We start from the raw sequence: 25882 nt of genomic DNA, 5'->3' as shown, positions 1-25882 counted from the left end.
AAAAAAAAATGCCCAAGAATTTGTGAATCAGGTATTCCATGATTTCTTGAAGATCTCATGACCCGATTTGATAAAAAAAATCCTTTCACGTAATTCTTTGAAGATTCTGTGAAGATCTTCAAGTCTCAGGAGTTCTCCAGGGGTTGGAGATTTGTTGAAATCGGTTAAACATCTTTAACTCTAGCCAAATGAATCACTAACGTAGAAATCTGATGGGAAAGGCGTTGGAAGTACTCGACAAATGCTGAACTTGATTTAAAGAGGGTAAAGTTTTAACTGGAGTGAATTTTTTGGGATAATACGTAAAAGGTGAAGATAAAGGGGGTTGGGAATAGTGTGGTGTGAGTTTGGCTTTCAGCCTAAAAAGTTTTCTCACCACATTTCACGTATCCCAGGGTGGCCCTCCACCTCTGGCTCTTCGTGACTAAACTAAACTAGTATCGATCGTTTGGAGTTCAGTCCTTGGGTCAACGTGTACAAATACAAACGTGCACTTGTCTCGGTTTTATTCATTGTCTGAATTCCAACGATTTCGCAAACAATTCTTTGAAAGTTTCGAATGAACTTTAAGTTGGAGGGCATCAGTGGAAACCGGAGAGCCGATTAGGAAATTTCTTGAAAGATACTTCCTATTTTAATCCCCGTACTGTTTATTACTTTTTTTTATTCAATTATTCTATGACGAAAATACAACAGTCCGTGAACTTTTATTTTGAAAATTCATTTGTCGTGAAAAATCGTCTATTCGCATAGAAATTTTTTCAAAAATTCACCAATCGCGCAATAATGGGAATTCCCGGGAAAAATGAACAGATTTGACTTGCGGATCGACCGCAGATCCAAAATAAAGAAGAGTTAGCCCTCGTGGAGTGATTTTTGATTTTTTCATTTTTTGAAAAATTTCCACTTGCAAAATTTTCAAAAAAAATTCACCAATCGCGCAATAATGGGAATTCCCGGGAAAAGTGAACAGATCTGAGTTGCGGATCGACCGCAGATCCGAAATAAGAAAGAGTTAGCCCTCGTGGAGTGTTTTTTAATTTTTTCATTTTTTGAAAAATTTCCACTTGCAAAATTTTCAAAAAAAATTCACCAATCGCGCAATAATGGGAATTTCCGGGAAAAGTGAACAGATTTGAGTTGCGGATCGACCGCAGATCCGAAATAAGGAAGAGTTAGCCCTCCTGGAGCAATTTTAAATTTTTTCATTTTTTGAAAAATTCACCCTTGAAAAGTTTCCCAGAAATTTTTCAAAAATTTGAAAAAAACATTCCGATCACAATTTTTCTCAACCCAAGTATTGTTTATAAATTTCCTATGAGATTCGGCTTTTCGAATCTGAGATTTCCATTGCAATTCCACTGTCATCAGGATTCGCATCAATTGGAATGAAAAGTTTACGACATTCTGGGATAATCCGGTGCGCGATGAAATGTACCATTTCAACTTGATTCCGATGACTCTTGGAAAATTTTCATTTCCCCAAATTCCCAACAACTCTCGATTATTTTTATGGAGCGGAAAAAGCTATGACGAGGGGTATAAATTGGTTTAATAGCATATGTGTACGATATTCTCAGGTATTTCCGTCACTTTATGGCATCACGTGCGCGTTGACTACAAACGTATATTCGTAATATCATATCCCTGTGGTCTCCCTTTCAACCCCTAGAACTCCACGCGTTGCTTACATGATACGTCACGTACAGGATTCAGGCCAGTTTCACCAGCAATAGTAAATGTTATGGCGACTAGTCAAAATTATTTCGAGGGATCGCAAATGTCTACGCCCGACGAATTCAGATTTCCTCTCCGCTAGTAGATTCCTAAATATTCCGATATAAAAAGAAAAATGAGATAAATGAAAATCTATTCGGCAGAAATTTAAAAGAGTAAAAGAATTTCTACGGTCTCGAGTGAATTGTGGGTTGGTAAACACAAGGGGATAATCTGACAACAATTTTCTGGAAAACGATGACAAAACTTTTTTATCCGCGGTAACAAAATTCACCTTTCAATACATTCTGTAGATTTCGCCCTGGGATAAGGGATTATTTTCATATTGCGGTTATCAGATTATAGTTTGAGAAGAAATGAAAGGAAATTTATCGTAGTATCTTGAACTGAATATAAAATGAGGATTGGAATATTCTGGAACACGTTTGCAACAACGCTCGTTATCGATATCCCTCGGGAAAATAATTTTCCAGATGTATCTCCTCACCCTCTGTTCACATAACGCAAGCACAATTTATGTAATAAATCAATACTATCAACCGTGTATCCCCTTCCCACCGGGGGAGTAATTACCCACATTTATAACAAAAAGATAATCGCGGAGGAATGAAAGCAGAATCTCATTTTTAATTATTTTTCCAATTTTCTCCGGGAAATTTTGCGAATTATCCGAAATACCATCTTCACGTAATTGATCAGGAAACGAGTTTTCTTCAATTAATAATCAATCTGAGATCGTGGAAAATTTTTATTCTCTCGGAGCCAGAGGTAATTATCCTTCCGGATGAATTACCGAAAGTTATTTGGAGGGATTATTCCACGTGGAATAATGTAAACCTCTCAATTTGAATTCTCCAAATTTCTTCAGGTCAGAGATGAAACAGCTGGTACTAATTTTCTCCTGTGGAGTTTAATATTGAAAAAAATAATCCGCTGGTTTAAGTAAGGGTACACGATGGGAAATTAAAGTGGGGGAGGTTCATTGTATATGCTAACCTCGTGGTCGCCCCCACATCTGACCCATCTACAGTAAACCGCGGAAAATTCACGCACGTACGAGGAAAAATTGTTGGAAAAATCAAAATCCTCAGGATTTCACCATAAAATCGACGAAATTTCAACCGGAAATTAATATTAATCACTAACTCATTACCAGAAAGAACTGCAATTAAAATATTTCAGGGAAAAAAAAAATAATGCACAGTAGTAAAATGGCGTCATGTAGAATGAGGGGATCGATTAATGTAAGGAACGGAAAAGCAACTTTGATACGGAGTTGCGCCCTCTCCATTGCACTAAGTGGAATTAATACTTACGGGTAACTTCCGACAAGTGCGCTTTTGAAATACCCTCCCCCCCCCCTTCCCCACCCCCTCGAGTACACTAAGCAGAACCGACTTAATAATCCACGAGGATTCGACGATGTGGTTTACCCGAGTCACGCGGTTTTCCCAGAAATGTCATGTATGCAGAACTGTGTACATCTTATGAATTGTGCAGATTGGGAAACAAATTGAGTCATGCGATCATTTTCCCTACAAATCTGTAATTAAGATCGACGCCATTCCTATTTAAATAACATTAAAAAATTTCAACTTTTCAATTTAAATTTAAATTTCAATTTCAATTTCAAAAATTCAAATAATATTAAAAATTCGATAATAAATATAATTCAATGATAAAGTACAAATGAAAATGCATGTTATTTGTATTTTATTCATAATAAATGAGATTAAAATTTTTTATGAATATTTAAAACGATCATTGATTTTGGAAAATCCGCGGATTTGACGGATCCCTTTGAGGTAGTGGAATAAAAAAAATCCGTGCGGTTAACTAAGTGATAATATATCGTGGCAAATGGCCGTTAGGGTGTGTAAGTAAATAGGTGAGATACTTGACTGCACTTGGAAAGTACAGCCTGCAAATCAGACTGGTTTCACCATTCTCTGGAAACTCACACACACGTGGTCGTCACACCCCGGATATTTCCCAGTGGAGAATGTATGTTGTTGCTCCTAAGGCACCCCCAGACAAGATCGAGTGGAATATACCGTGGCATCGGCTCTCACTGAGCTTGTAACACCCAAGTGGTGTACATTTCGGTGTGCGAATAAGGGCTGGTCCTAAGAGGCGGATCGATTTGTACTAAAGTAAAGTTTCCATGTCTCTGAGTACGTTTTAACCTCCCACACTACTTCCTCGGAGACAATTCCATTGAAACGCTTTACAAGCACTTGCACATTCTCAAATTGAAATCGATTTAAAAATAATTATAATAAAATTTAAATAAAAATAATTTAAATCGATTTTTTTTCCGTATATTTGAGACTTGTAAATCCCAACGCGATAAAAAAAAGTTGATAACAAAGTTTTATTTCTTACCCCCAGATCAAGTCCATCAAACTTGATGAATTCTGGAGTTGAGGGGTTTGAAAATGATAATTGATAGTTGAAATAGACGACTTGAACCTGAAATAGCTGGAGAGTTATCTCAAAGTTAACGTGACGTACCGCTGAATGGGTAATTGATAAAGTTGATGGTGTATATTTAAGTTGCACAACGATACACGTCGTAACCTTTGATTCGCCGTCAAATCGTGAGCTTTGACCTGGATGAAGAGGAATGGAGCTGCTGAGCCGAGAGACAGAGGGATCAATCGATCTCGAGACTGAAGAGGAAATAAGACGAATACCGTTACGAGACACAGAGGCTTGTCCGAATATCCGTGAAGGAGAATACATCGGTGGATCGCAATTATTGATAGAGCCACATCACTGGCTTTGACGTAAAGAGCCAAACTCAATTCACCATTGTGCATTGTAATGTTCAGAGGTGAATTGTGTGACTAGGATACAACATTCACCAATTATTCCACTCGATCTAATTTTGATGTCGGTCTTTCCCCGGGGAACAAATCAGCGATAGGTGTGATTTGTCAAGCCCCAGCTGATTAATCCCAGAAAAAAATCTACAAATCGACAAATCCGGTGAGTGGGACTTCAGATTAATCCGATAAATCTCGATTACACCACGACTTTCTTCGGTTTAACCAACGGAAAAGCCTCAAGATCATTATAACATCAGTCTCCAACGTCAACCACTCCTTCAACACTGGAGAATACATCAGACTAATATAACTTCACCGAATACCGAGCCATGATATTGCCACTGTACACAAAGCGCATGCACCATGACCCCAACGACATGTATTAGTCAGAAGCATATGCTCAATGGAAAGCAAACACTTGCATGAATCGTGGAGTGTACACTCTATTCCCACGGCACAGAGGAGTTTACCAACAAAAAAAAAAAAGAAAAACTTGGAGAGCATTTTCAGGGTATTATGACAGTTGACGTTAAGATCATTTAAACAGCCTCAACACGTGGTAATCATCAATGACAGCTCTTTGACAGTTGGCGTTGACGGATCCACCGCATTTTCAAGAAATTAGAACATCTGGATTGACTAGTAATTATTAATCTCACTCCGGTTATGGAATCAAATCATACGTGCGGTGTGTACGCTCGAACAATTGGTATGGGAAATTGTTGTTTGATTATACGATTGCTGCGAAAGGGGCATACGTCATTTCGGAAGGGTTATACCTCTTCAATCATCATTTGTAAACAATGAAGTTTTGATCGGGAGGGGATTGCTTCATCAAACGATGATGATAAAAATTTTTCATCGATTGTGCTTTTGATGCTTTCGAATCATATTCATTATTCAGATTTTTTGATTATGAATATTGTAAAAAATTTTATAACGCCAAAAATATTTTGAAAAATGGTTTACCAGGGTGAACACTGAGGGTAATACTTGATATCAGTGACGAATGATAATAATTGTGAAAGTAAATATTATGCATGTGCACGTAATGCAGGTGCAATATGTAATCTCTAAACTCCATGAACAGAGAAAGATTTTGATCTTCATCGTGCGAATCAATTCTTCTTGCTCGTCTAGTTTTCCGTACAACGGAGAGTATTCCACTAAATAATGTAAGTGTCCTGAATAATGCATAGGAGACGCGGAAGAGATGTTGGAACGGGAGTGTACGGAAAGCTCCAGGAGTAACGCAAGTAGTGCATTAACATTGTACAAGTTCATTTATGTACGTAAATGTGTATTTATGTACTGACTAGGACTGTCCTGCCAAGAAGTAACTTCTACGCGAAAAATCTTTAAAGTTTCAGGGGTACGTCCAAAAAGCTACCCCACACCATCAGGAAGCATCCGGAATCGAGGGAAATACTGACTTTCAGATTGTCGACGAAATTTCAATACGAAAATTCAGTTATAGGAAATTTCCGGGTCTTAGAAAATAAGTTTCTGTGTCCGAGGAAATTTTATTAGATATGTAGAGCGAAATCGGAATGAAAATCATTTTGAAAATATAAAAAATGTCAACAATAATAAAAAACAATAAAAAAAAATTCGTGGAATTGGGGAATTTTGAGAATGATAGTGGAAGCTGGTGAATGGGGGAGGCTGCAAATTTTTGTCAAAATTTAATGCTCAGTGAAGATGTAACTTGGTGGAATATTGAGTGAGTCTTTGTGTTCCTGGGGGAGTGCATTTATTATAACCCCCTCATCCCCCAAAAAACAAGTCCGCACAAGAGGCGTCTCGCATTTATATTCCAAACACCCGGTGCACCCCTGGAAAAGTGGCGGTGCGGGAAGTTCCGTTGGTGAGGACTAGCGGTTGGTCGAGCACATTTTCCACAGTGTCCCAGAGACGAAGTATTCTCCGGGCACTACTTGCCTCGTCCAGATAAATATATATACCAACGGGGGTCACTTCCTCCCCATTTTCCCAGGGTACCCACTCAACGATGCATGAAATCCCCAGAGGGGAATGCACTCGTTGATCTTCCCCGAAAAATTTTAATAAATAAATACGTGATTTGATATCCTCATTCGAAAACATTCCGCATCAATGGAAACGCCGACCACCGAACAACAGTCGATTGCGATTCACCCCCGAATATTCGTTTTTTCAAACTCTATTATTCACCGCGGTTTGAAAAAAATTTCAGTTTTGATCCTCCACCAGTAATTTCGGTTCTGAAATAATTTTCAGGAATTTTAACAAAAATAATTCAACAATTTCACGGACTTTGATTCCATGAATTCGTTTCACTTGTTCGACTCGGGTTGAATTAATTCAATTGGCACAGCGGGCTCTGGTTAATTACGCTAATAAATATTGACGAATTATTTCATGTACTCCTGCAAGTGACAGGGGTAAATTCAGTACAATGATAATGATGATGATGAGCGGCGTCGCAGGCGCCGCCCATAATTATAGTTAATTGCAATATCCGCAGTGTTCGTTTCAATTACCGCCAAGACTCGAGAATTGAGAAGACAAACAAGACAGAATGGGAGATGTTCAATGGGAATTGTGAAAGCCGCAGCACGAGTGCGGGAATTAAATGTAATGAGTAATTATCGATTTATCGCGGAAATTACAGATTTTCGCGGTTTTCCGCGGGTAAAAATATTCTTAGCGTGACGCGGGGGGATTTTCGGGGCATGTTATTAAACTTTCCTCTCAGTGTAATAGGTTAGGTATAAAGTGTTAATTGAGGAGACTTTATAAACCCCGATCTTATTCTGGGAAGGTGATATTCTATCGTGTGAGACTGCGCGCAAGTCAGCTCCTTGACACTTGAATTTATGATGGTCTCCACGCCCGGAAGTCGCTTCACCTTTTGGCCCGTAGTAAAATCTACCCCAGTGGGTTTTGATTTACAGGGAGTGTCCTCACTGCACTTGCGCCATGTAACAAAAATTAACGATCATATTCCCATTCGTTACGATGTCGAGATTCCGCAAATCGTTATCTCGTCACCATAGCTCTTCCATAGTAATGAGTTTTCAATTCACTACCGAATATCTTGGAATCCAAGAGAGATAACGCAATTTTCCACATTACCTCTTTTGCAGAGTGAAATGAGAGCTCGAAAAAATGTCTTATCACAAATTTTACTATCTCCCCCGGTTAAAAAAAAAATAGCAATCGAAATATTTTTTCCGGATTTTCAAAAAATTTCGGGAAAACTTTTCAGAATTTTTTTTTATGGAGCAAAACAAATTGTAAAACAAAACAATTTTATTTTTCAAAACATTTCCCAAAAATACAATTGTTTGGTTCCCAGTTTTTTTTTTCAAAAGAAAAATTTTTTGAAAATTCGGAAAAAATATTTCGATTAATTTTTTTTTACCCGGATCTCCAAGTTTCGGAGGTATAAAGAGAAAATCGATAGCTGTTGGTTGCGTATTATCGTCATATTGTAGTAGACATAATTTTAATCGATAATTAACGATTTTCCACGTAGCGATTTCCGTGCTAAAGGATTTGGAATGGGAAATTGATGGATGGTATTTCCGTAGGTATCAGTTAATCAGTGGCTATTCGAAATAATAATCTCTAATTGAACTATTCTTTAATAGAATGAATTTGTCAAATAATTGCGAAATTTCATACACCTGGAATCCCTTTGTGTTATCATCAATCGCGTATTTTATCGATTGGTTGAGCTCTTGAAGTGCCTTTGGGTCCAAAAATTCCATCTGCCTGCCCCAGTATTTCATCACAACACACCACTATTGGAAAATTAATTAACCATTAGTAATTTCCAACGCTGTAAACTTGATCATTAATTTCATCCAACCAATTATTTTTGCCATGAAAATTCAAGTTCATCCTCTTTGCTTGAATAAATTAAAAAATGAATAAATCAATAAAATAAATAATCAATTGACGAATTACCTTAGCTAATATTGAATAAACTTGTTATTAGTGCTGGTAAATTTATAATTTATTATTTCAGCTCCACCCCAGAAAGTGGAAATAAACGGCTATCCGAATCGCGGAAAAATCGAGGTGAATGTCGGCGAATCGAGAAGTCTCGAGTGCACAGTGAGTTCTGCAAAACCAGCGGCAACAATTGTTTGGTATCGCGGAAATTTTGCAATCACTGGTGGTGAGACGAGCGTCAACGCAATCTCCATCGAAGACGGTGAGTTCAATGCACAGTAAAAATTGAAAACAAAGGGGTAAAAGGGTCAAAGAGACCACTCAACGAAAAAGTCGGAATGGTCCGGGCAGTGGAGGTGGATTAAAAAAAAAATAGGAGAACCCGTCAAGATTGTCAAGTACACGATTGCAGTCATATCGAATGGCTGACCAGTGATGGGCATTTCCCCTTCCTTCGAGTCCCAGCTATTTAAATTGCGATTAAAATCTCATCTGAATTTTTTTATGCGAGTTTCAATCGAAAATTTATCCTGAATTTCCTTTTCATCTTGAAAAATCACGAAAATCGTTCAATACAATTCAATTTTCCAATATAAATAAATGATTAAAAATAATTATTGTTCCTATTGTCAACCAAAAAAAAATGAAAACCCACGAAGAATTTGTTTATTCTTTAAAATTTTGGAAATCCAATTGACCGATGTTTGATATATTATTGATATATTTTCCCGACGGTGTCCCCGAGGGTCCAGATAAAACTGAGATAGGAACTGGATGTTTCACGTTAAAAAAAAAATAAAAGCTCGAAACAAGTAAAGTTCAAAGTGGAGATCTCTTCCATATCCAAACCCGACGATGCACGACCCCAAAGAGTGATTTCCAGAGCGTATCTAGAGCTATCGATTTATGTCACTACGCTATTCCTTCCTGTAGCATCATCCTCAATAACTTGGCCCTCCTGTCAGTGACTAGAGCCTGAGTGAGTAAGAAAGTGAGTGAGTATGAAGGGACAAAGAGCAACCTATTTCCAAACTTCCGCCTCAACAGCGAGAAATACGTATTTCTGGAAAAGTCATTTTCCCTCGACTGAGTGGAAAAAAAAAAAGTGAATAAAACCGACTTCACCACTCGCCTTTTCCCAAGAAAGCACGATGGGAAAAAAATATTTATTGTTTACGTGAGGATTTACGGAAATCCCTTTCCTCCATATCTGCATATGACGTGGCATTGTTCCAGGGCTCAACAATTTTCCCCAAAACTCAAATCATTTCAACACCAAAATACACCATTTACATTTCCGTATTTCAATTTCCGAAATATCACAATTGGCACGTGATTATGGAGCCGTTCTAATTAATTCATGTAGCTGCCCATAGCAAATCATTAATTGGAATCGGAATTATAATCAGATTAATAAAACAAATATTAAATTAATAAATAATTGCTTCATCTATTTTTGAAAACTTCATTGATTTATTTCCCATTGTTTACACAAAGAAAAATAATCGATTAAAAATGCAGAATTTGAATTTTTTTTCGAGTGAAATTTATTTCAGAAAATATTGAATATCTCGAGTGATATTAATTCGGTAGTTGGAGTGTAAAGGGGTTTATTTGGTGCAGTGATGTTGGCATTTATTCCCATTCCCTCGCAAATCTGCAATTCCACGGATATTCGAGAATCTAGGAGTGTAAGGGTGACGGATCTCCCGTCGTTTTCTCATTGTTTAATTTTGGCTCGACAACAGATAAGGAGATACCGAAACCCGGGGAAGCTAAAAGGAAACTCCTGAAATACGAAACCAAAAGTTCAATGACAATTGCACCAACAGTCGACGATGATGGGATGGATTACGCCTGTGAGGCCAGACACCCCGCCATCCCCATCGACAAACCCATGCGAGCAACAGTCAAGTTCTCTGTCTTCTGTAAGTTTTTTAATTAAAAAATCCAATCCATTCGAAACTTGAGCGATAAAAGTGCCGAGTTCATTAAGTCGCACGAGTATTCGTTGTATATCTCGAAACCTATTGGACAGACAATATTTTCGTAATGACCTTTTTTCGAGAGCTCACAGAAGTCTATAAAAAAGTTCCTTACAAGATTCACCTGTCTCCCACAGATTTTGAGATATTTCCACGAAAGACAGGATTGTTAAATGGTAAAAATATTGAACTGCAGATCCTCCGGGTGCCCCCTACATCGAGGGCTACAACGAGGGGGATGCAATCAGACGGGGTCAGAAGGTTGAGCTCGTGTGCAGATCACGGGGTGGTAATCCACCAGCTCAAGTGATTTGGATGAAGAATCAAGAGGTCAAGAGTAGTGTTTATCGTACCTACAACAGCCTGTCTGAGAATGTCCTCTCATTCGAGGCTCAGTCAGAGGACGACAAGTCACGGTACAGCTGTGTCGTATCAAATGTCATGAGTGTCACACCAATGAAAGTTCACGTTGATTTAACCGTTCTCTGTAAGTACCATCAAAGAGGTAAATTCGCTATAATACGTTTTACGGTGTCTAAAGTGTTATTGTTTGTACAACAGTCCGTCCAGCTTCTGTGACAATTACTGGACCCACAGAGGCTAAAGCCAACGAGAGTGTCACTATGATGTGCACAACAGACAATTCTAATCCAGCAGCTGATATCAAGTGGACTGTAGGCGGTATAGAATTTAATAGCACCAATTCAAAAACTCAGCTGGATGGCAAAGCCGGATGGATCACCACATCCAATATCACTTTCAATATCAATCAAAATGCAAAGAGCGTTGTCGTTATTTGCAGTGCTATCAATTTGAAACTCGCTGAGTACACCATGAAGACTCACACCATTAACGTCATTTGTAAGTATCACTGGAATCAATTTTCTCGATAGCTGATAAATAATTCCCTCGGATTCCATCACCAATAATTTTTTGTCAGATCCTCCAGCAGGACTGACGATCAGCGGTTACGAGGAACACCAGCAGATTGATGCTGGAGCTGTCCTCAAGCTTCTCTGCACCGCGACAGCTGGCAATCCTCTGGCCACAGTGACTTGGTTCAAAAATGATAAAGAAATAATGGGTACCATAAGGGAACGAGATCACGCCATATCAAATGAGCTTGAGATCCTGGTGAACGCGTCCGACAATAAGGCGCACATGAGGTGTGACGCCTCAAACTCAGCCACAATTATTCCGATGAGCAAAAAAGTCATCCTCAAGGTGAATTTTCCACCAGCTCAAGTGAAGATAACACGTGAGCCCAAGGAATTTCGCGCAGGCGAGACAGGTAGATTGATATGTGAATCGAGTAGCAGCAATCCACCAGCTGAAATGTCGTGGTGGAAGGCTGGAATAGCTGTCAAGGGTACAAAAAATACGACGAAAATTGGTCTCCACGCGGGTTGGGTGTCCACAGTGGAACTCCAGCTTCGATTAACTGAAAATATGAATAGCGATGTGTACACCTGCGAAGCGAGAAATTCCAAGATGCAGAGGTCGACCCACGACGCCACAACTCTCAACATATTGTGTGAGTTAATTAAACGTTGAGATTAAATTTATAAAATGAGTTGATTGGATTGTTATAATGTCGATGAATTTCGCAGATAAACCCATATTCACGTCCATCGATTCGAATGAGCTCGATGGTATGGAGGGTGAGCCGTACGTCATATCGATAGGAGCCAAGGGTAATCCCTCAGACATCGTTTACTCCTGGACGAGGAATGGATTGCCCTTGAGTCGTGACAATGCGAGGATTAAATCTCGTGACTCGACCCTGAATATCACCAGGCTGAGTAGAACCGATGCCGGAATGTATATTTGCAAGGCATCCAACAACGAGGGATCAACGGACTATCAGCTCAACATAACAGTTCAATGTAAGCACTAACAATATCCCAACTCCTGTTCAAGATTATTGTTCCTCTCGTATTTCACTCAATTATATGAATTTTTTCGTCAGTCTGCGATCGACTAATTGCCCCTAATTTTAACCCTGCAGATGGTGCTGAGATAAAACGCACATCAGAATCAGGTATGGTCTATCCTGGTGACAGAGAGGCTAAATTATTCTGTGAATTGGATGGCAGTCCAATTGGTGATGAATACGTAACGTGGTACAAAGTTGGCTCGACAACAGAATTGTCGAGTCGTTATTCAACCTCTTTTATCAACAAAACTTCGTATCTACACATCAGCAATCCTAGTGAAGAGGACGTTGGTGAATACAGATGCAACGTTAACAATGGAATTGGAAATGTTACGTCAAAGCCCATTCTCTTTATCACTAATTGTAGGTTCCATGCTGCGTGCGTTTTTTTTTTCATTTTCATTGGTCAAGTTTTGAAGAAAGACTAATTTCCTGTTTTTTTTTTTTCGGGGGAATTTTTCCATTCTGTTTTTACTGTAGTCGAGCCACAGATGACGAATACTGCGATAATGAGGAAAGCTGCTGCCAATACTGGATCCGATGTGAAGCTGCATTGCAAGGCACGTGGATCACCGCTCCCAAAATTCGTGTGGTACTTCGGGGAAAAATTACTCCTACCCAACATGACATCCCAAAAACACGACGTGTCCAGGAAAGAGGTAAATATTATAGTTCCACCTCTTCGTGTGATTTTTTAACGAAATATTTAAATTTCTGTGTAATTCATTTTTTGTTGACTCTTTTCTCAAATGCCCAATGGTAAATTCTTGAATTAAACATGACATCCCATAAATATGATACCTCCAGGAAAGAGGTAAACAAGCTGATAATAATGCGTTTATATCAATTCCCAGTATTTCGTTGGTTTTGGCGAGATACCATTGTCACGATTCAATTAATGATCGTGTTCCGATGAAACTCGTGGGTTTAATGTTGTATGCATTGAGTTAAAACACATCTGCCTCCAAATAAATTGTTTCATTTGAAAATTATTTGTTCAGAGTTCTATTCAATTTAAATGAGCAATTAGTCCATTTGCATTCAGTAATAAAGTGAAATAAATTCTTGAAAGACTAATTACCCCTCATTTTCCGTAAAAAAATCGATTGTTTGATTTTTAAATCGAAAATTGAAAACTTGGAGACTGAATTTTTTTTGGAAATAATTAACGTCGAATGTTGATTGGACAAAAATTGAATAAAGCGGTGAATTCGGTAATTTCTCCAATTGGAATTAATCGAGTTTTCCCTTTCAACTCAGCGAAATGTCTTCAATCAGAAATTTCAAACATATTCCCGAGAACTTCTAATTCCGTTCCAAACTCAAAACGCAATTCCCAAACATTTCCAAAGTTTCGACTCTCCGAAATGCTTTCAATAGGGCTGTCCCTGAATAGAACGAAATAATTCGTTATTCGGATTGCGATTCATGGGATTTTCTCTGAGTTTTGTAAAGCTCGGGAGAATAAACGTAATTTATTTTTTACTTTATCCACTCGTGCAGAAGAACAGGAGGAAAACAGGGAGAATGTTTCCATTATAGACCGTGGAAAATTCTTTCAGGTCTCCAATTTGGAGAGACAATCAAACCACGAGAAACAACATCATGACCTTCTGTATTATTCAATGGGATTATTTGTAGGAATGATGCCGCGAGCGGAGATAAATTCCATAATTTCCAATGAAAAAAATAAATAAATAAAAAATACAACCAAATAAATTCATCCCCTCAATTAAAAATTTTCGAAAGCTCTGGGGAATGGAAATGAAATAAATTCAGGTGATGCGGAACTCGTGCAGAAGATGCGCAACAAAACAGATGGAGAAACGTTTCCATATTGAAACGAGTAAAAAATGTTTCAGGTTTCCAAGTTGGAGGTACAATCAACTTTGACAATATACCACGTGAATCAACGTGATTACGGTACATACAGTTGCCGGTCTGAAAATCGTCTGGGTAAAACGTCAGACTCTGTACACCTCGACGTAACATCACCCCCAGACCAACCAAGCGATCTTCAAGTATACAATGTAACCCACGATAGTGTTACATTAATTTGGAAGAGGGGTTTTGATGGGGGTTTACCAACGTCCCATCGTATCAGATGGAGACAGGCTAATGATTATCTCGACAGTTATTATTATCTCGATGTTAAACCTGGTGATTACACAGCAACGATAACAGGCCTCAACCTAGGTACATTCTACGTATTCAGTATTATGGCGAGAAATTCAAAGGGCGAGAGTCCATTTCTACCAGATCTCGTTAAAATTCAAACTTTACGTAAGTATGAAAATTATCAGGATCATGTACTACCCATCATTCATGTTGTCTTGTGCTTCAATTAGTTGGAATACCTCACACCAGCGAATGACTTCATTAAAAACGATTGCATGGGTAGTTTAGATGTTTATTAAGAAAGTCGATCAGAATATAACAAATGACATGACAATCGGCCACTGCCTGCTTGGAGTCTCAAGCATTATCGTTTAGATATCGTTTGAGTGCTTCAGACATTCTACTGGAAGTGGAGATTCCGAACTCCTTGAGAATATTCAAGTACTTGGGAAAGCTTTTTTTTTACTCGGAGACTCAAGCCCTTTTATTTTTACGGATTCCCTTTCTCTCGTTTTCACAAATGAAAATAGAACGATCCCTTTTTTTTTTATCAATTCATCGATCGCGTGAATTTGTCATTAATTGATGATTTGAGAATCTATTTAAATGAGTTTTTCACATTTTTCTTTTTTTTTCTCACATTTCCCTGAAATTAAGTTTTTATCGGGCTCTCGTTTAGATACCATTCGAGTGCTCCAGATTGTACGCGAAGTGGAGCTTCCGAACTCCTTGAAAATATTCAAGTACTTGGGAAAGGCTTTTTTCTTCGGAGAAACAAAACGTCTCCATTTTCCCGGGATTTATAGATTAAAATGTGAGATTTTGCGCTGATAACGGAGGGAAATCAGAGTATTAAAAATCATTGAAGTTGATTATAAAATTCAATTCAGTGACATTCACCCGAATTACCGTGAATTTCGAATACTCATTAAAACCTATCGAGATCGTTAGGTAGTAACTGAAATAGAAAATAGTAAATAGTCTTGAAGTAAATGAAATTGAACTAACGGTACCTAGAGGTGCATGAATAACACTAGAGGGTGATGGGGTTTATTGGCTTGGGTTACAGGCGAAGCACCACCAACAGAGTTGACCACCAGCGAGATTAACACCTCCTACACCATCATCATAATCATCGTTGTTTCTGCCTGTGCTTGTCTACTCATTGCTACGCCCATACTCTATGCCACATTAAAGTCCAAAAAGAAGGCGCACCGCTCTGGTAATTATACCCCATTTTTTTTATGTTTTTTCACCAAAAATTAGGTCCGAATAACCGTGAGAGACAGCACGATCTCCTCCTGGAAACCAGTGACATGCCAATGAATTATGTCTATACTGTCGCAGCAACATCGGCCATCTTTTTTATTATTAATCTTTGCATCCTATTATGGTACATTGTACGAAAGCGAAGCAAAGATCGTAAGTTCATTAAATTATTTATCAATTCAATGATATGGTCATTAAAAGATTAATCGGTAGATAATTCGAATTGGAAAATCGTACTTTAGATTTTATTCCTAAGGGCTTTATGCATTTTTTTCTATGACGTTTTGTCCAGGCATCAACAAGTCCCAGACTGCTGACATGTACGCACCATCAACTGTCAATGGTGACACAATGACGGGTGAATTAAGTTCGGTATCGGATGAGAAGAGTGACGTTAATTTCGACGCTAATGATTACGTGGTCAGTGCCATCAGTCAGTATGTTCTTAGTAACAAGTAATTACGGAGGGTAGGTTTGAGTTCTATTAACACTTTTATTTTCACCCCCTTATTTTCTTTATTTCAACAAAACCTACCCCCAGTACTTTATCGACTTTATCTCGAGTTTATCAGTCAATTAATTTAGCTTTCTTTCAGTTTCTTTATTTTTCTCTTTCATTTACTCTCCTCTCATTTCTCGTGGAAATGAAAACAACGATAAAACCCTTATGAAAATATTTATTTTCATATGTAACAATAATAATCATTGATAAAAATGAAAAAATCTGCCGACAGAATTTCCACGAGAATTTGATCCACCTTTTTTTTTTTATTCATTTCGTTATGGGACGGGACTAATTGATCGCACGTTCTCTGAATTTAGGAAATCGTAGGATGTAATGGTAGATAATTGGTGGAGTGTTTAAAATTGGAGGAGTAATTGGATGAATTCTTATGTGATTCAGGACGAGGGGAGGAAGACAGCTGCCAGTACATATTTAATTGATCAGAGTATCCAAGAGTTTGGTAAAAGTAGCCTTGAAATGCAGGTACATCATCAAGGTACACTGGGTAGACGTGGAAACCACGTATCGAGTATAATGCCGATGGATTCACCTCCGCAACGTACCACAGCCAGTGGTACACTCTCGGGTGCGTCATCCACAACAGCTCCAATCGAGCCCACAAATAGGTGCAAAAACCTCTCAAGTTTGTCGCTGTTGATGTTTACCCATCACCAGACCTTTATAACTGTTCGTTGGAATCAATTTTTACGTTGATAGACTGACATTTTTTGCATGGTTATCATCACGTAGATAATCTGTCAATTTCCACAATCTGGTCATCAGTCATTGTTCTTACTGATATTTCTCATTGATTCCATGAATGAATAATCATGTCCGCTTGCTTGTCATCAACGAAGGGGACGTGAGGCACATGAGCGTCATACACTTGCGAGGTTTTTCTCATATTTGCATGAGCATTTATAGTACGTATGAAAAATCGATGGGATAATTAGCCAATCTCAAAACGAATGGCAAAAAAATTGAGTGAATAGAAAAAAAAATGAATATTCTATCGAATTTCACGCGTGCACTGTGTCTCCTCGATTGCCCGTCTCCGAGGTCGTCCTTGATTAAATGAAAGTGAAATGAATGAAAAAAATAAATTTAATGCTCCACAGTGTCGAAATCGAGTTACATCGGGAATCCCAGTCCAGCCCCACCGAGCGACGTAAATTTCTACAGTGTGGAGATGGACAGTGGCCGCTATACCGGATATGAAGCAAATCCAAGCCCTGTACCGGTGATGAACGAACCCGGTCCAGGTGCCTATTATCCGTCCCTAGGAGGTCCAATCCATGGAAATCAATTGCACACAAGCACTGGAACATTGACGAGGAACCGAACATTACCGAGACCGGTGCCCCCCCCAGACGTCACTGTTATGACTGCAGGAGCAAAGTCACCGATTCCCCCCTCGGTACCCCCCCCGCCAGCTACATTTGCACGTGCGGGCCCCATCCCCGTGCATTCCCACGGCCATCCACTGTCAACTTTTACATCGACACCTAGTTACTCGGATATCGATGGACATCTCGTCTGAAATTCGCTCAATGTCTCGGTCGTCGCTAATCATCAGGGCTTCTCACCAGCTACACCGAGGCTAGATAATCCAGTCAGATCCGAACGCGTTACTCAACTTTAATTTATTTATTACCTCACTCTCACTCACTTTAGACATTTTTATCACTTCCATTCCTGGTCACTCTCTCATCGTCATCAAATTTCTGTAATCAATTTTAGGATGATTTATTTCGATCCAATGATTACACCATTCGTCATTCCTCACCTCGGATAATTCGTGACTTCGGTAAGTGATGGCATTCGGTCAATTACATCTCGATTGCTGTTTTCCCAGGGGGTTCTCGACTATTCACCAGGACAAAAATCATTTCACAACTCTGTGGAGCCCCCTGAGAATGCTGTGAATCACTGAAGTAGTGATTTCACCAATCACAATTGCTTTAATTACCCAGTGATTTTCTGGAATATGTGCTGTGCCCTTTCTGAACGAGAAACGAGCAATGCGCAATACCCTGTACATAAATCGATCGTAACGAATTTTACACACTAGTGGATCACTCCTTTCGTTGGAAAATCCTTTATCCCCAGGACATATTTCAACCCTCAATACCTATGAAAAAAAAGTCAATAGGTGTATAAATTCTTAACGAGGTGCGAAAAAAAATCTCTCTATCAACGAAAGGATTTCAATTGATTGTATTATATTATGATGGATTTTTTAACGACTTGATCCCCCGTGTGGTGATAAATATCCTCGGATCACAGATCCATAAAAGAGAATTAGTGCGTAAGGTGTAAAATATTTTTCTCCCTTCCTTCGTTCAGCTAGAATTCCAGGTATAAGCGCCTGTCTTTCAGCATACGATTCAAATTATTTGGCCCCTCAGTTGACTCAATGTTCATACCATATGTTATATTTTTGTCAATTTATTTTATAACGTTCTGTGTAAATAGTACTATACGTAAATTTATATGGATAATTAAACGTCTCTGATATCTCAACAATTCAACTAAAAGACAAAATAACAAGAATAATAAATGATAATACGAAGAAAAAAGTAATGTCAACGGATCATATGAGGGTCTCATGATAATATTGCATTATAAAATACAGACAACCATAACAGAGAAATATTACGATGAAGACAATGACAGAATTTTTTTTCCATTGCAAAAAGCATTTGAATTCCCCCCTTAATTGAGACGTTTATTAATTATCATTCAGTCATTCCAAAAATGCCTAGGTAGTGTATATTTTTGAAAAGTACTTGAGATGAAAATTAATGATTCCAATTATTTCTTTTCTCAATTGTTTACTAAAAATGCAACTGCAGCATGCAATACACATAAGAAATTATTGTACGAGGAAGAAAAAGCTGAAATGTGATGCAACTACTGCCTAAAATTTATTTTAAACATGTTTGAAAGTAGAGAAGATAATTTGCCCCACGATTAAATGTACCAGAACGTGAAGGTAAATAGGACATTCAGTAAATTCAGTGGCCCGTAACGTCACAAATAACACCAGAAATGTGTGTTCCATGCTCGGTTAGTATTGTCGGAAAGTTTTTAACGCGAGAGAGAATTTAAAAAAAAAAATCCAGCGATGAAAAATTCAAAGGAATTTATTACGCCGAATGTTATTTGATTATTGCAATTATTTGTTGATAAAAAATTGTAGTAATTCTACGCAGGCTTATTGAGACATGTATTGTTATGCTGTTGTGTGTGGAGTCGACGTTGGGATCGGCTTAGACTGATGATATTTAAAAAATGATGAAAATGAAAAAAAAAAGGGAATAAAAAAAAAACACATTCACGTATGCTCAATTAGAGAACATGTTCGCGCATAATTAAGAATTCTATTTACATATACATGTTTTATATTTGTAATTGACGGAAAAAGGACACTGGAATGAAAAAATCATCTATACTAGGATAAAGCTGTCGGTGAGAATGATTGATAATTCGATAGATTATGTAATCTCCAAAGTATTTGCTCATCAAAGTGCTAGACAAGTTTAAGGGCCGATATTACGTCCAAAATAGTACCTTGGAGATGGACATATACCATCTGATAATGGCACGATATTTCATATTTTACATAAAAGAAGAGAATGAAAAGATAACAAAATAAAATTAACTCATTATTCCGTTGATTATTCTAAGGCATAGTCAATCCTAATTATACAATCATTAAAGTATGACGCGTAAGTGGGGAAGATATTGAATGAGTGGGTTTTAACTTGTAAATAAATGTATATAAAATTTAGATAGTTATGAAGAATTGAAAAATGATCATGGTTAAAGAAAAAAACTTAATAACGAATTATATCAATGCTACGAGAATATTTCAGTGATCGGGAGCTTTTTTGTAATGCATGGATGAATGATAATCACGTTAACACTCGGTTTTTCTCTTATTTTCATGATATACACTGAATACATCAGTGGTGTCCCTTGAAAATCCAGATAATGGCAAAAGCATGGGGAATAATTGAAGTATTATTATAACGCACCGAAACTCGATTGAAAGATAAAAACAAATCAACAATTATTGTCAAGTTATTTAATGTACCTCTCGGTCTTTCAATTTTTCAATTGTATAAATATATTCGCGAATTGATTGTCGCTCAAGGAAGAAAATTTAATAAATGTTTGAATGCATTGAAGTGTAATTCGTTGATGAATTGGCAGAAGCTGAATTGTTTGATGATGACTCAATTTTTATCGATAAAAATATCTAAAGAAGTAAAAAAAATCATTCGCATTTTCTTTCAACGTACCAGGAAAAAAAAAAGCATTGGTATGCCGCTTCCATTTATGTGCCAATAAGTGAATGTTTTTTGATAAAATAATATTACGAAAATACGGATAATTATCATACTGTTACGAAAAAAAAAATGGTGTCACAGAGAGAAAGAAATTATTGAAATATAAACGAGAAATTCATCTTTAAGTGTTAAGTGTGAAAAATTGCGATCACTCCAGGAGTAATCATCACTGTTTTTTCGAGGTACAACGTAAATGTTGGTAAATGCTCTCCAATTGTATCGATATAATTGTAATTTAATGAATGAATTGCCCCCCATTCCCCAGCCCACCAGAACTCATCCATCGGTATACTATAATTACTGTACATATATATAGTATTTTTACATTCTAATTCTAAATTCCATTTCCAATTCTAAATGGTACATAAATGAAGAATCTGTGTGCTTCGTCTGTCATCTTCGCATCATTCGACAATCTAGAGAAATCCTCACCCAAATTTTTTCAATTTGTCATGAATTTATCTCAATTGAATTAAATACCATTTAATCATAAATCCAAAACCAGATAAAACTCCAAATAACGCCACAATACTAAACCATTTTTAAAATAACGACGATAATTTTGACTGAAACTAAAACGAAAAATAATTGTCTTGCGTTCCAACAACTGCCAATTAATTCCTGCCTTTTTATAATGAATAATTACATCGAAAACACTGATAAGAATAATTATTTCAGTTATAGATTATTTTTTCGATATTTATCCTTTCGATGTTATTTCAGCCTACAACTGACTGTCATTTTTAAAAACGAAAACCAAAAAATATGTCGAATTATAATTGCTCGTATGTGTCATCGAAATTCATAACCAGAAATAATAAAGAATAAAGGAAAAGAAAACCAGTTGAAATAAAAGATAAATAATTTGTGTCAGGACAGAGTGAAGCTCAACAGACTAGTCCTTAATTTAAAACCAAAGTAACGTAACAATTAAAATAGACGAAACGGAAAAAAAAGTAAATTAGTGATTAAGAATTTCCATCGAGTGTGCACCAATTGCATGTCTAACAGACATTTCCAATACGTTAAACAATTCAATCATTGTAATTAGATAAAAAAAAACAAAAGGGAGAAGCGAATGAAAAAAAAAAAAGGAATAACGATGAAGGATAACCGACAGTGAATAGATGCAGTATAAGAGATTCATTGAAGATATATTATTTTTTACTCACTTATAATTAACGTTCTATTGCGTTAACTCGTCATTATTCATTATAATTTTCAACTAAACTGAATTATCCAGGCGATTAAATGCAAAAATATATAATTCTTTCGTGCATTACAATTAATTACCCATTTGTACATTTTTATTTGTTATTATTATTTCTTTATTACGATTGATTAAAAATCACTGGAAACACGATCGACTGATTATATATATTTTTTTCATTTTCCCGTATGATTTGGAGCAGTCGTCGGTGAGCAAAGGAAGGAGAATAGCCAATATCCCATCAAAGAACACCGAAGATATCGGAATTTTAGACTAGAAAATTCTCGTGCTCTATTTACCAAACTGCATGCACAAAATCACAAGCTCCATACCACATTTTCATGCAACGGGACAAAGGCATTCTCAGTAGAAAGGAATGACACTGTTTGATGATTTCTACAGCAAAGACATGGAAAAATATTTCATGTTCAAACACTTGCCATCAAACACTCCTTGAATTGATAAGCATTAATTGGTGTCATCAATAGTCAACCTGCGAGGTTGGAATTGTGGATGAACCTTTTAATCTGATGGATTTATCTCTCCTGGAAGAATGGAGAACGTACCAAAAAACTTTCCTTCCAACTGAAATTTTTTCATTTATATTCACGCAACTGTTCGTATCTGGGAATGGAATACAAACAAGAAAAACCAATCCAATTTTTGTGGAATCCCCACGGATTTCACAAGAAATAAAAAATATATTCTTTTTTTCAACTACTTCATTGAAATCGAATTTAATTCTGTAGAAAAATTCCACCACCAAACCCCGAAAACACTCGTCCACTTTTTTTACAGGAATATCTCTGAATCTAGAGGAGCTAGTCAAATTGTTCTTGGCAACACTTTTGTAGAGGCAAATGAGAGGTACAAAAGAAGTTGAAACAAAAATTACGCTATCTCCCTTAAATACAGAGGATTCCTGGTTTGAAAAAAAAAAAATCCACTTGTTACTCTCTGCCACTTCACCAGAATTTAATCAGATGGATTTTCTATTTAAAAAAAAATAAAATGGAGACCGAAAAAACACTTTCCTTTGAACTGAAACTTTTCCATTTATATTCCCTACACCCTCACACGTACACACGCGATGTGAGACTAGACCACAAACGAATAAACAAAAGAATGACCACCCGAAAAATTGACACGATATATTTTTTTTGGGCGTTACATTCGATCATCACCGAGAAAGTGAATGAGAGATAAAATTTAATAGTTCTTAATCATGAATACAAAAGGCTAATTGGCGAACGTTCAGGCTGAATTGTCACGTGTGTTCCTTTCACTGAAGGAGATGATGATACGTTATTTTTTCCAAGTGAAATTAAATCCACGTTCTTCATATTCGCCACAAAAGTGAAAGAAAAAGGTTAAAGAAGGTAAACCGAGTTTGCTCATTAGAAAATTCCGAACTTTTAAAAACATTGGCCCGCATCGGCGTCCTCGATGTTCAATTCAGCAGGATGAGAGCTCTCTATTTCATTACGAATGAAAATAAAACGTTGAAAAAAAAAATGCCGACGATTTTTCCACCGGAGAAATATTTGTTATTGAATTTTATTTCAATTTCTGGCAATAATTGAGGTGATGAAAGCAAAAATTCACCATTCCATGAACTTTCACAGGAACATCGTTATTTTTAATTAATAAATAAATTTTTATTAAAAAAGAAATTTAATAACGAAATGTCAAAAACGCCTATGCCGATTTCGATTAAATTTCCCGATAAATTCGTGATATTTCAAACAATTCTCCCAGTACAATAAAAGAATAATTGGTACAATTGTTATGGAATTTTTTTTTTCAATCCTCAATTGAATTAATTAAATTTAACCGTGGAATTACAATATCTGGATTTTATCAGGGGAATACGATCCCCGGGATAAACTTCATCCGAGATTTTCGGGGATTCGATAGCCATAAACCCGAAAAACCGTCGATAAAACACGAATTTCACGTGTGCAAGTTCATGTTAACTATTCATGTTCATGTTATGTTCATGTTCATGTTAGAAACAAAAAAAAAGGAGAAAAAAATGGGCATTTGCTTTCCCCGTAAATGAAGACGATATAAATCCGGTTAAACTCTTTCCCCAGCACTGCGCGGTCAAGTTCCAGCCAATGTCCTGGCTCAATCGTCGATTTGAAATATTGCTTTTACTTGAAGTTCATGTAGGAAGGGGCCAATGGGGATATAAAACCGTAACGAGAGCCCAACAACCATCAGTTTAACGTGGGAATCCCCATCAAATTGGGAACCCATTTGAAATAATCGCAAAATTGTGCTCGTTTCGTTCTGTTATCAATCAATTAATAAAATGTTCTCCGTGAGTAACCGCTGTTTAATTATTAATGGATATATTTTCATTTTCTTTATGTTTGGAAATTTTTTTTATTAATCCATTGGTTTCTTACAGACAGCAATTATAATTATTGCTCTACTGGCAAATGCTGCATGCCCTGTTATATGTGAGTTGTCAGATTTATCTTGTAGTTTTGTCATTTGAAGTGGGAAATTCAGTGGGAATCGCCTGCTAAAATATTAAAGGCAAAGTTTCAAAGTTTACCGCTACTTCAAACGAGTTTCTGCTTATCATAGAAAAGTTAAAAGAAGAAAAAATATATGTGTTCCACTTTCCACATAATGTGCAGACGTTATGCATGGCATACATATTCAATGGCCCAAATCAGAACATTGGAGAAGAAATGAGTATCGTTGGAAAATAGAAAATATTTTTCCATCGAGAGAGTAGAAATTTGTATTCATTAACCGCTGATTGCGGTACTTTAATCATCCACCAAGGATATTAATTGATTTTTATTGATCAACACCTCTGAGATAATTTTGATTCTTCGGATTTAGTCATGCCCTTTCAATATATTTTTTTTTTGTGAGAAAAATGGAAAACCTGCTTCCAGGTTACACCCTGTCCCGTCCACAAGACTACACTTCAGGGAGTTATACACCAAGTGCCTTCAAGTCCTCTAAAGATCGTCAGGATTTATTGACCTCGAGCTATCCCACCTCGATATCCCCTCGTTACTCCTCAGTGTACGGAAATCCATCATACCCAGAGGGTTCGCAATCCAGTGGGTACAGTCCCTCATCTGCGAGCACCGCAGAATCCCTGAACACCCTGACAGCATCATACCAGAGTGACTCAGGATCCGAGAGCAATTACTCTCCCCAGGGTGCAACCCTCGACTACTCGAGTCCTCACACCTCAGGTTCCGTGGGTTTCTCAGGGTACACAGGGAGTCAGGGTGGAGGGCAAGACCTGGGGCTTGAATACGCGTCACCATCGACTGTCTCGTACACCTCGAAGGCGACGTCCTACACGAGTGGCCAGAGTAACTCATCCCCTGGGAACTACGGAGGGCATTCAGGGTCCTACCAGGGGTACTCAGGTTTTCCAGGAGGTAGACACCCCGAGGGACACCAGGGGACTTTCCCTGAGAGCCACAGGCTATCCCAAATGCCGAATGCCCTCAAATCTCTCATGAGCAGCATCCACAGAGACAACCCTGGGAGCTACCACGCAGCACCAAATTACATCCACTCATCCCTTCCAAATTCCAATTACAAACAGCACACATCTTCAGGGCAGTTCTTCGCTGGGGGATTCCCTAAAGCTCCTGGGAAAATAATCATCATCAAGGATGGACCTGGGGCGCATGGAATTATGAATCCTGAAAATTATCCATCGGGAATGTTCGCAGGAGGCTCCGGGTACAAAGTCAGGAGTGCAGGGCCTTTTTCATCTGGACATCACTATCCCTCTCCCAGCTCTAGCTACACATCGGGGTATTCAAATAACGGACATCCCCCTGCTGGACCTGGCAGCTATTTCGGATACTCGTAGGGCGTGAGAATTTCTTCACAAAATTTTGTATTCATTTTTTCTCCACTAAGTTATTATTCTTTATTTATTTTTGTTATTTGATTCATTTTAATGTATACGATCGTTGGGGTAATGTTGAGTTGAATAAAGTGT

General features: G+C 37.5%; 2 protein-coding genes across 4 annotated transcripts in view; both read left to right on the top strand.

Moving 5' to 3' along the window:
- The window catches only part of LOC105271302 (nephrin), a 25279-nt gene extending 3645 nt beyond the window's left edge, over positions 1 to 21634 (top strand). The window contains exons 3-15 of one of the 3 annotated variants that reach the window (XM_011312766.1): positions 8584 to 8772; positions 10259 to 10438; positions 10692 to 10982; positions 11057 to 11356; positions 11436 to 12029; positions 12106 to 12381; positions 12504 to 12794; positions 12912 to 13090; positions 14294 to 14714; positions 15619 to 15771; positions 16111 to 16238; positions 16723 to 16909; positions 17442 to 21634. In XM_011312766.1, coding sequence (XP_011311068.1) covers positions 8584 to 8772; positions 10259 to 10438; positions 10692 to 10982; positions 11057 to 11356; positions 11436 to 12029; positions 12106 to 12381; positions 12504 to 12794; positions 12912 to 13090; positions 14294 to 14714; positions 15619 to 15771; positions 16111 to 16238; positions 16723 to 16909; positions 17442 to 17863 — 3611 coding nt within the window. In that variant the 3' untranslated portion in view covers positions 17864 to 21634. Of the gene's footprint in view, positions 1 to 8583; positions 8773 to 10258; positions 10439 to 10691; positions 10983 to 11056; positions 11357 to 11435; positions 12030 to 12105; positions 12382 to 12503; positions 12795 to 12911; positions 13091 to 14293; positions 14715 to 15618; positions 15772 to 15815; positions 15972 to 16110; positions 16287 to 16722; positions 16950 to 17441 lie in introns of those variants that run through there. The other 2 variants (XM_011312767.1, XM_011312768.1) reach the window with 2 other exon arrangements.
- A 2467-nt stretch (positions 21635 to 24101) lies between these two features.
- LOC105271301 (RNA-binding protein FUS-like) lies at positions 24102 to 25866 on the top strand. Its single transcript, XM_011312764.1, has 3 exons — positions 24102 to 24214; positions 24305 to 24356; positions 24807 to 25866. Exons 1-3 carry the CDS (start codon positions 24206 to 24208, stop codon positions 25748 to 25750), a joined length of 1005 nt encoding a protein of 334 aa, XP_011311066.1. The 5' UTR covers positions 24102 to 24205; the 3' UTR covers positions 25751 to 25866.
- The last annotated feature ends 16 nt before the right edge of the window (positions 25867 to 25882 follow it).

Source organism: Fopius arisanus, unplaced genomic scaffold (genome assembly GCF_000806365.1).
Source record: "Fopius arisanus strain USDA-PBARC FA_bdor unplaced genomic scaffold, ASM80636v1 scaffold00106, whole genome shotgun sequence".
In the NCBI taxonomy this organism is placed as follows: Eukaryota; Metazoa; Arthropoda; class Insecta; order Hymenoptera; family Braconidae; genus Fopius; species Fopius arisanus.
The sequence above is the reverse complement of the archived record's forward strand: the minus strand, read 5'-3'. Positions and strand labels throughout refer to the sequence as shown.

Bases quoted from the DNA above. Each gene is read 5' to 3' on its own strand.
- LOC105271301 (XM_011312764.1), top strand. The intron at 24,357-24,806 runs GTGAGTTGTCAG...ACCTGCTTCCAG, and splicing joins TGCTGCATGCCCTGTTATAT to GTTACACCCTGTCCCGTCCA.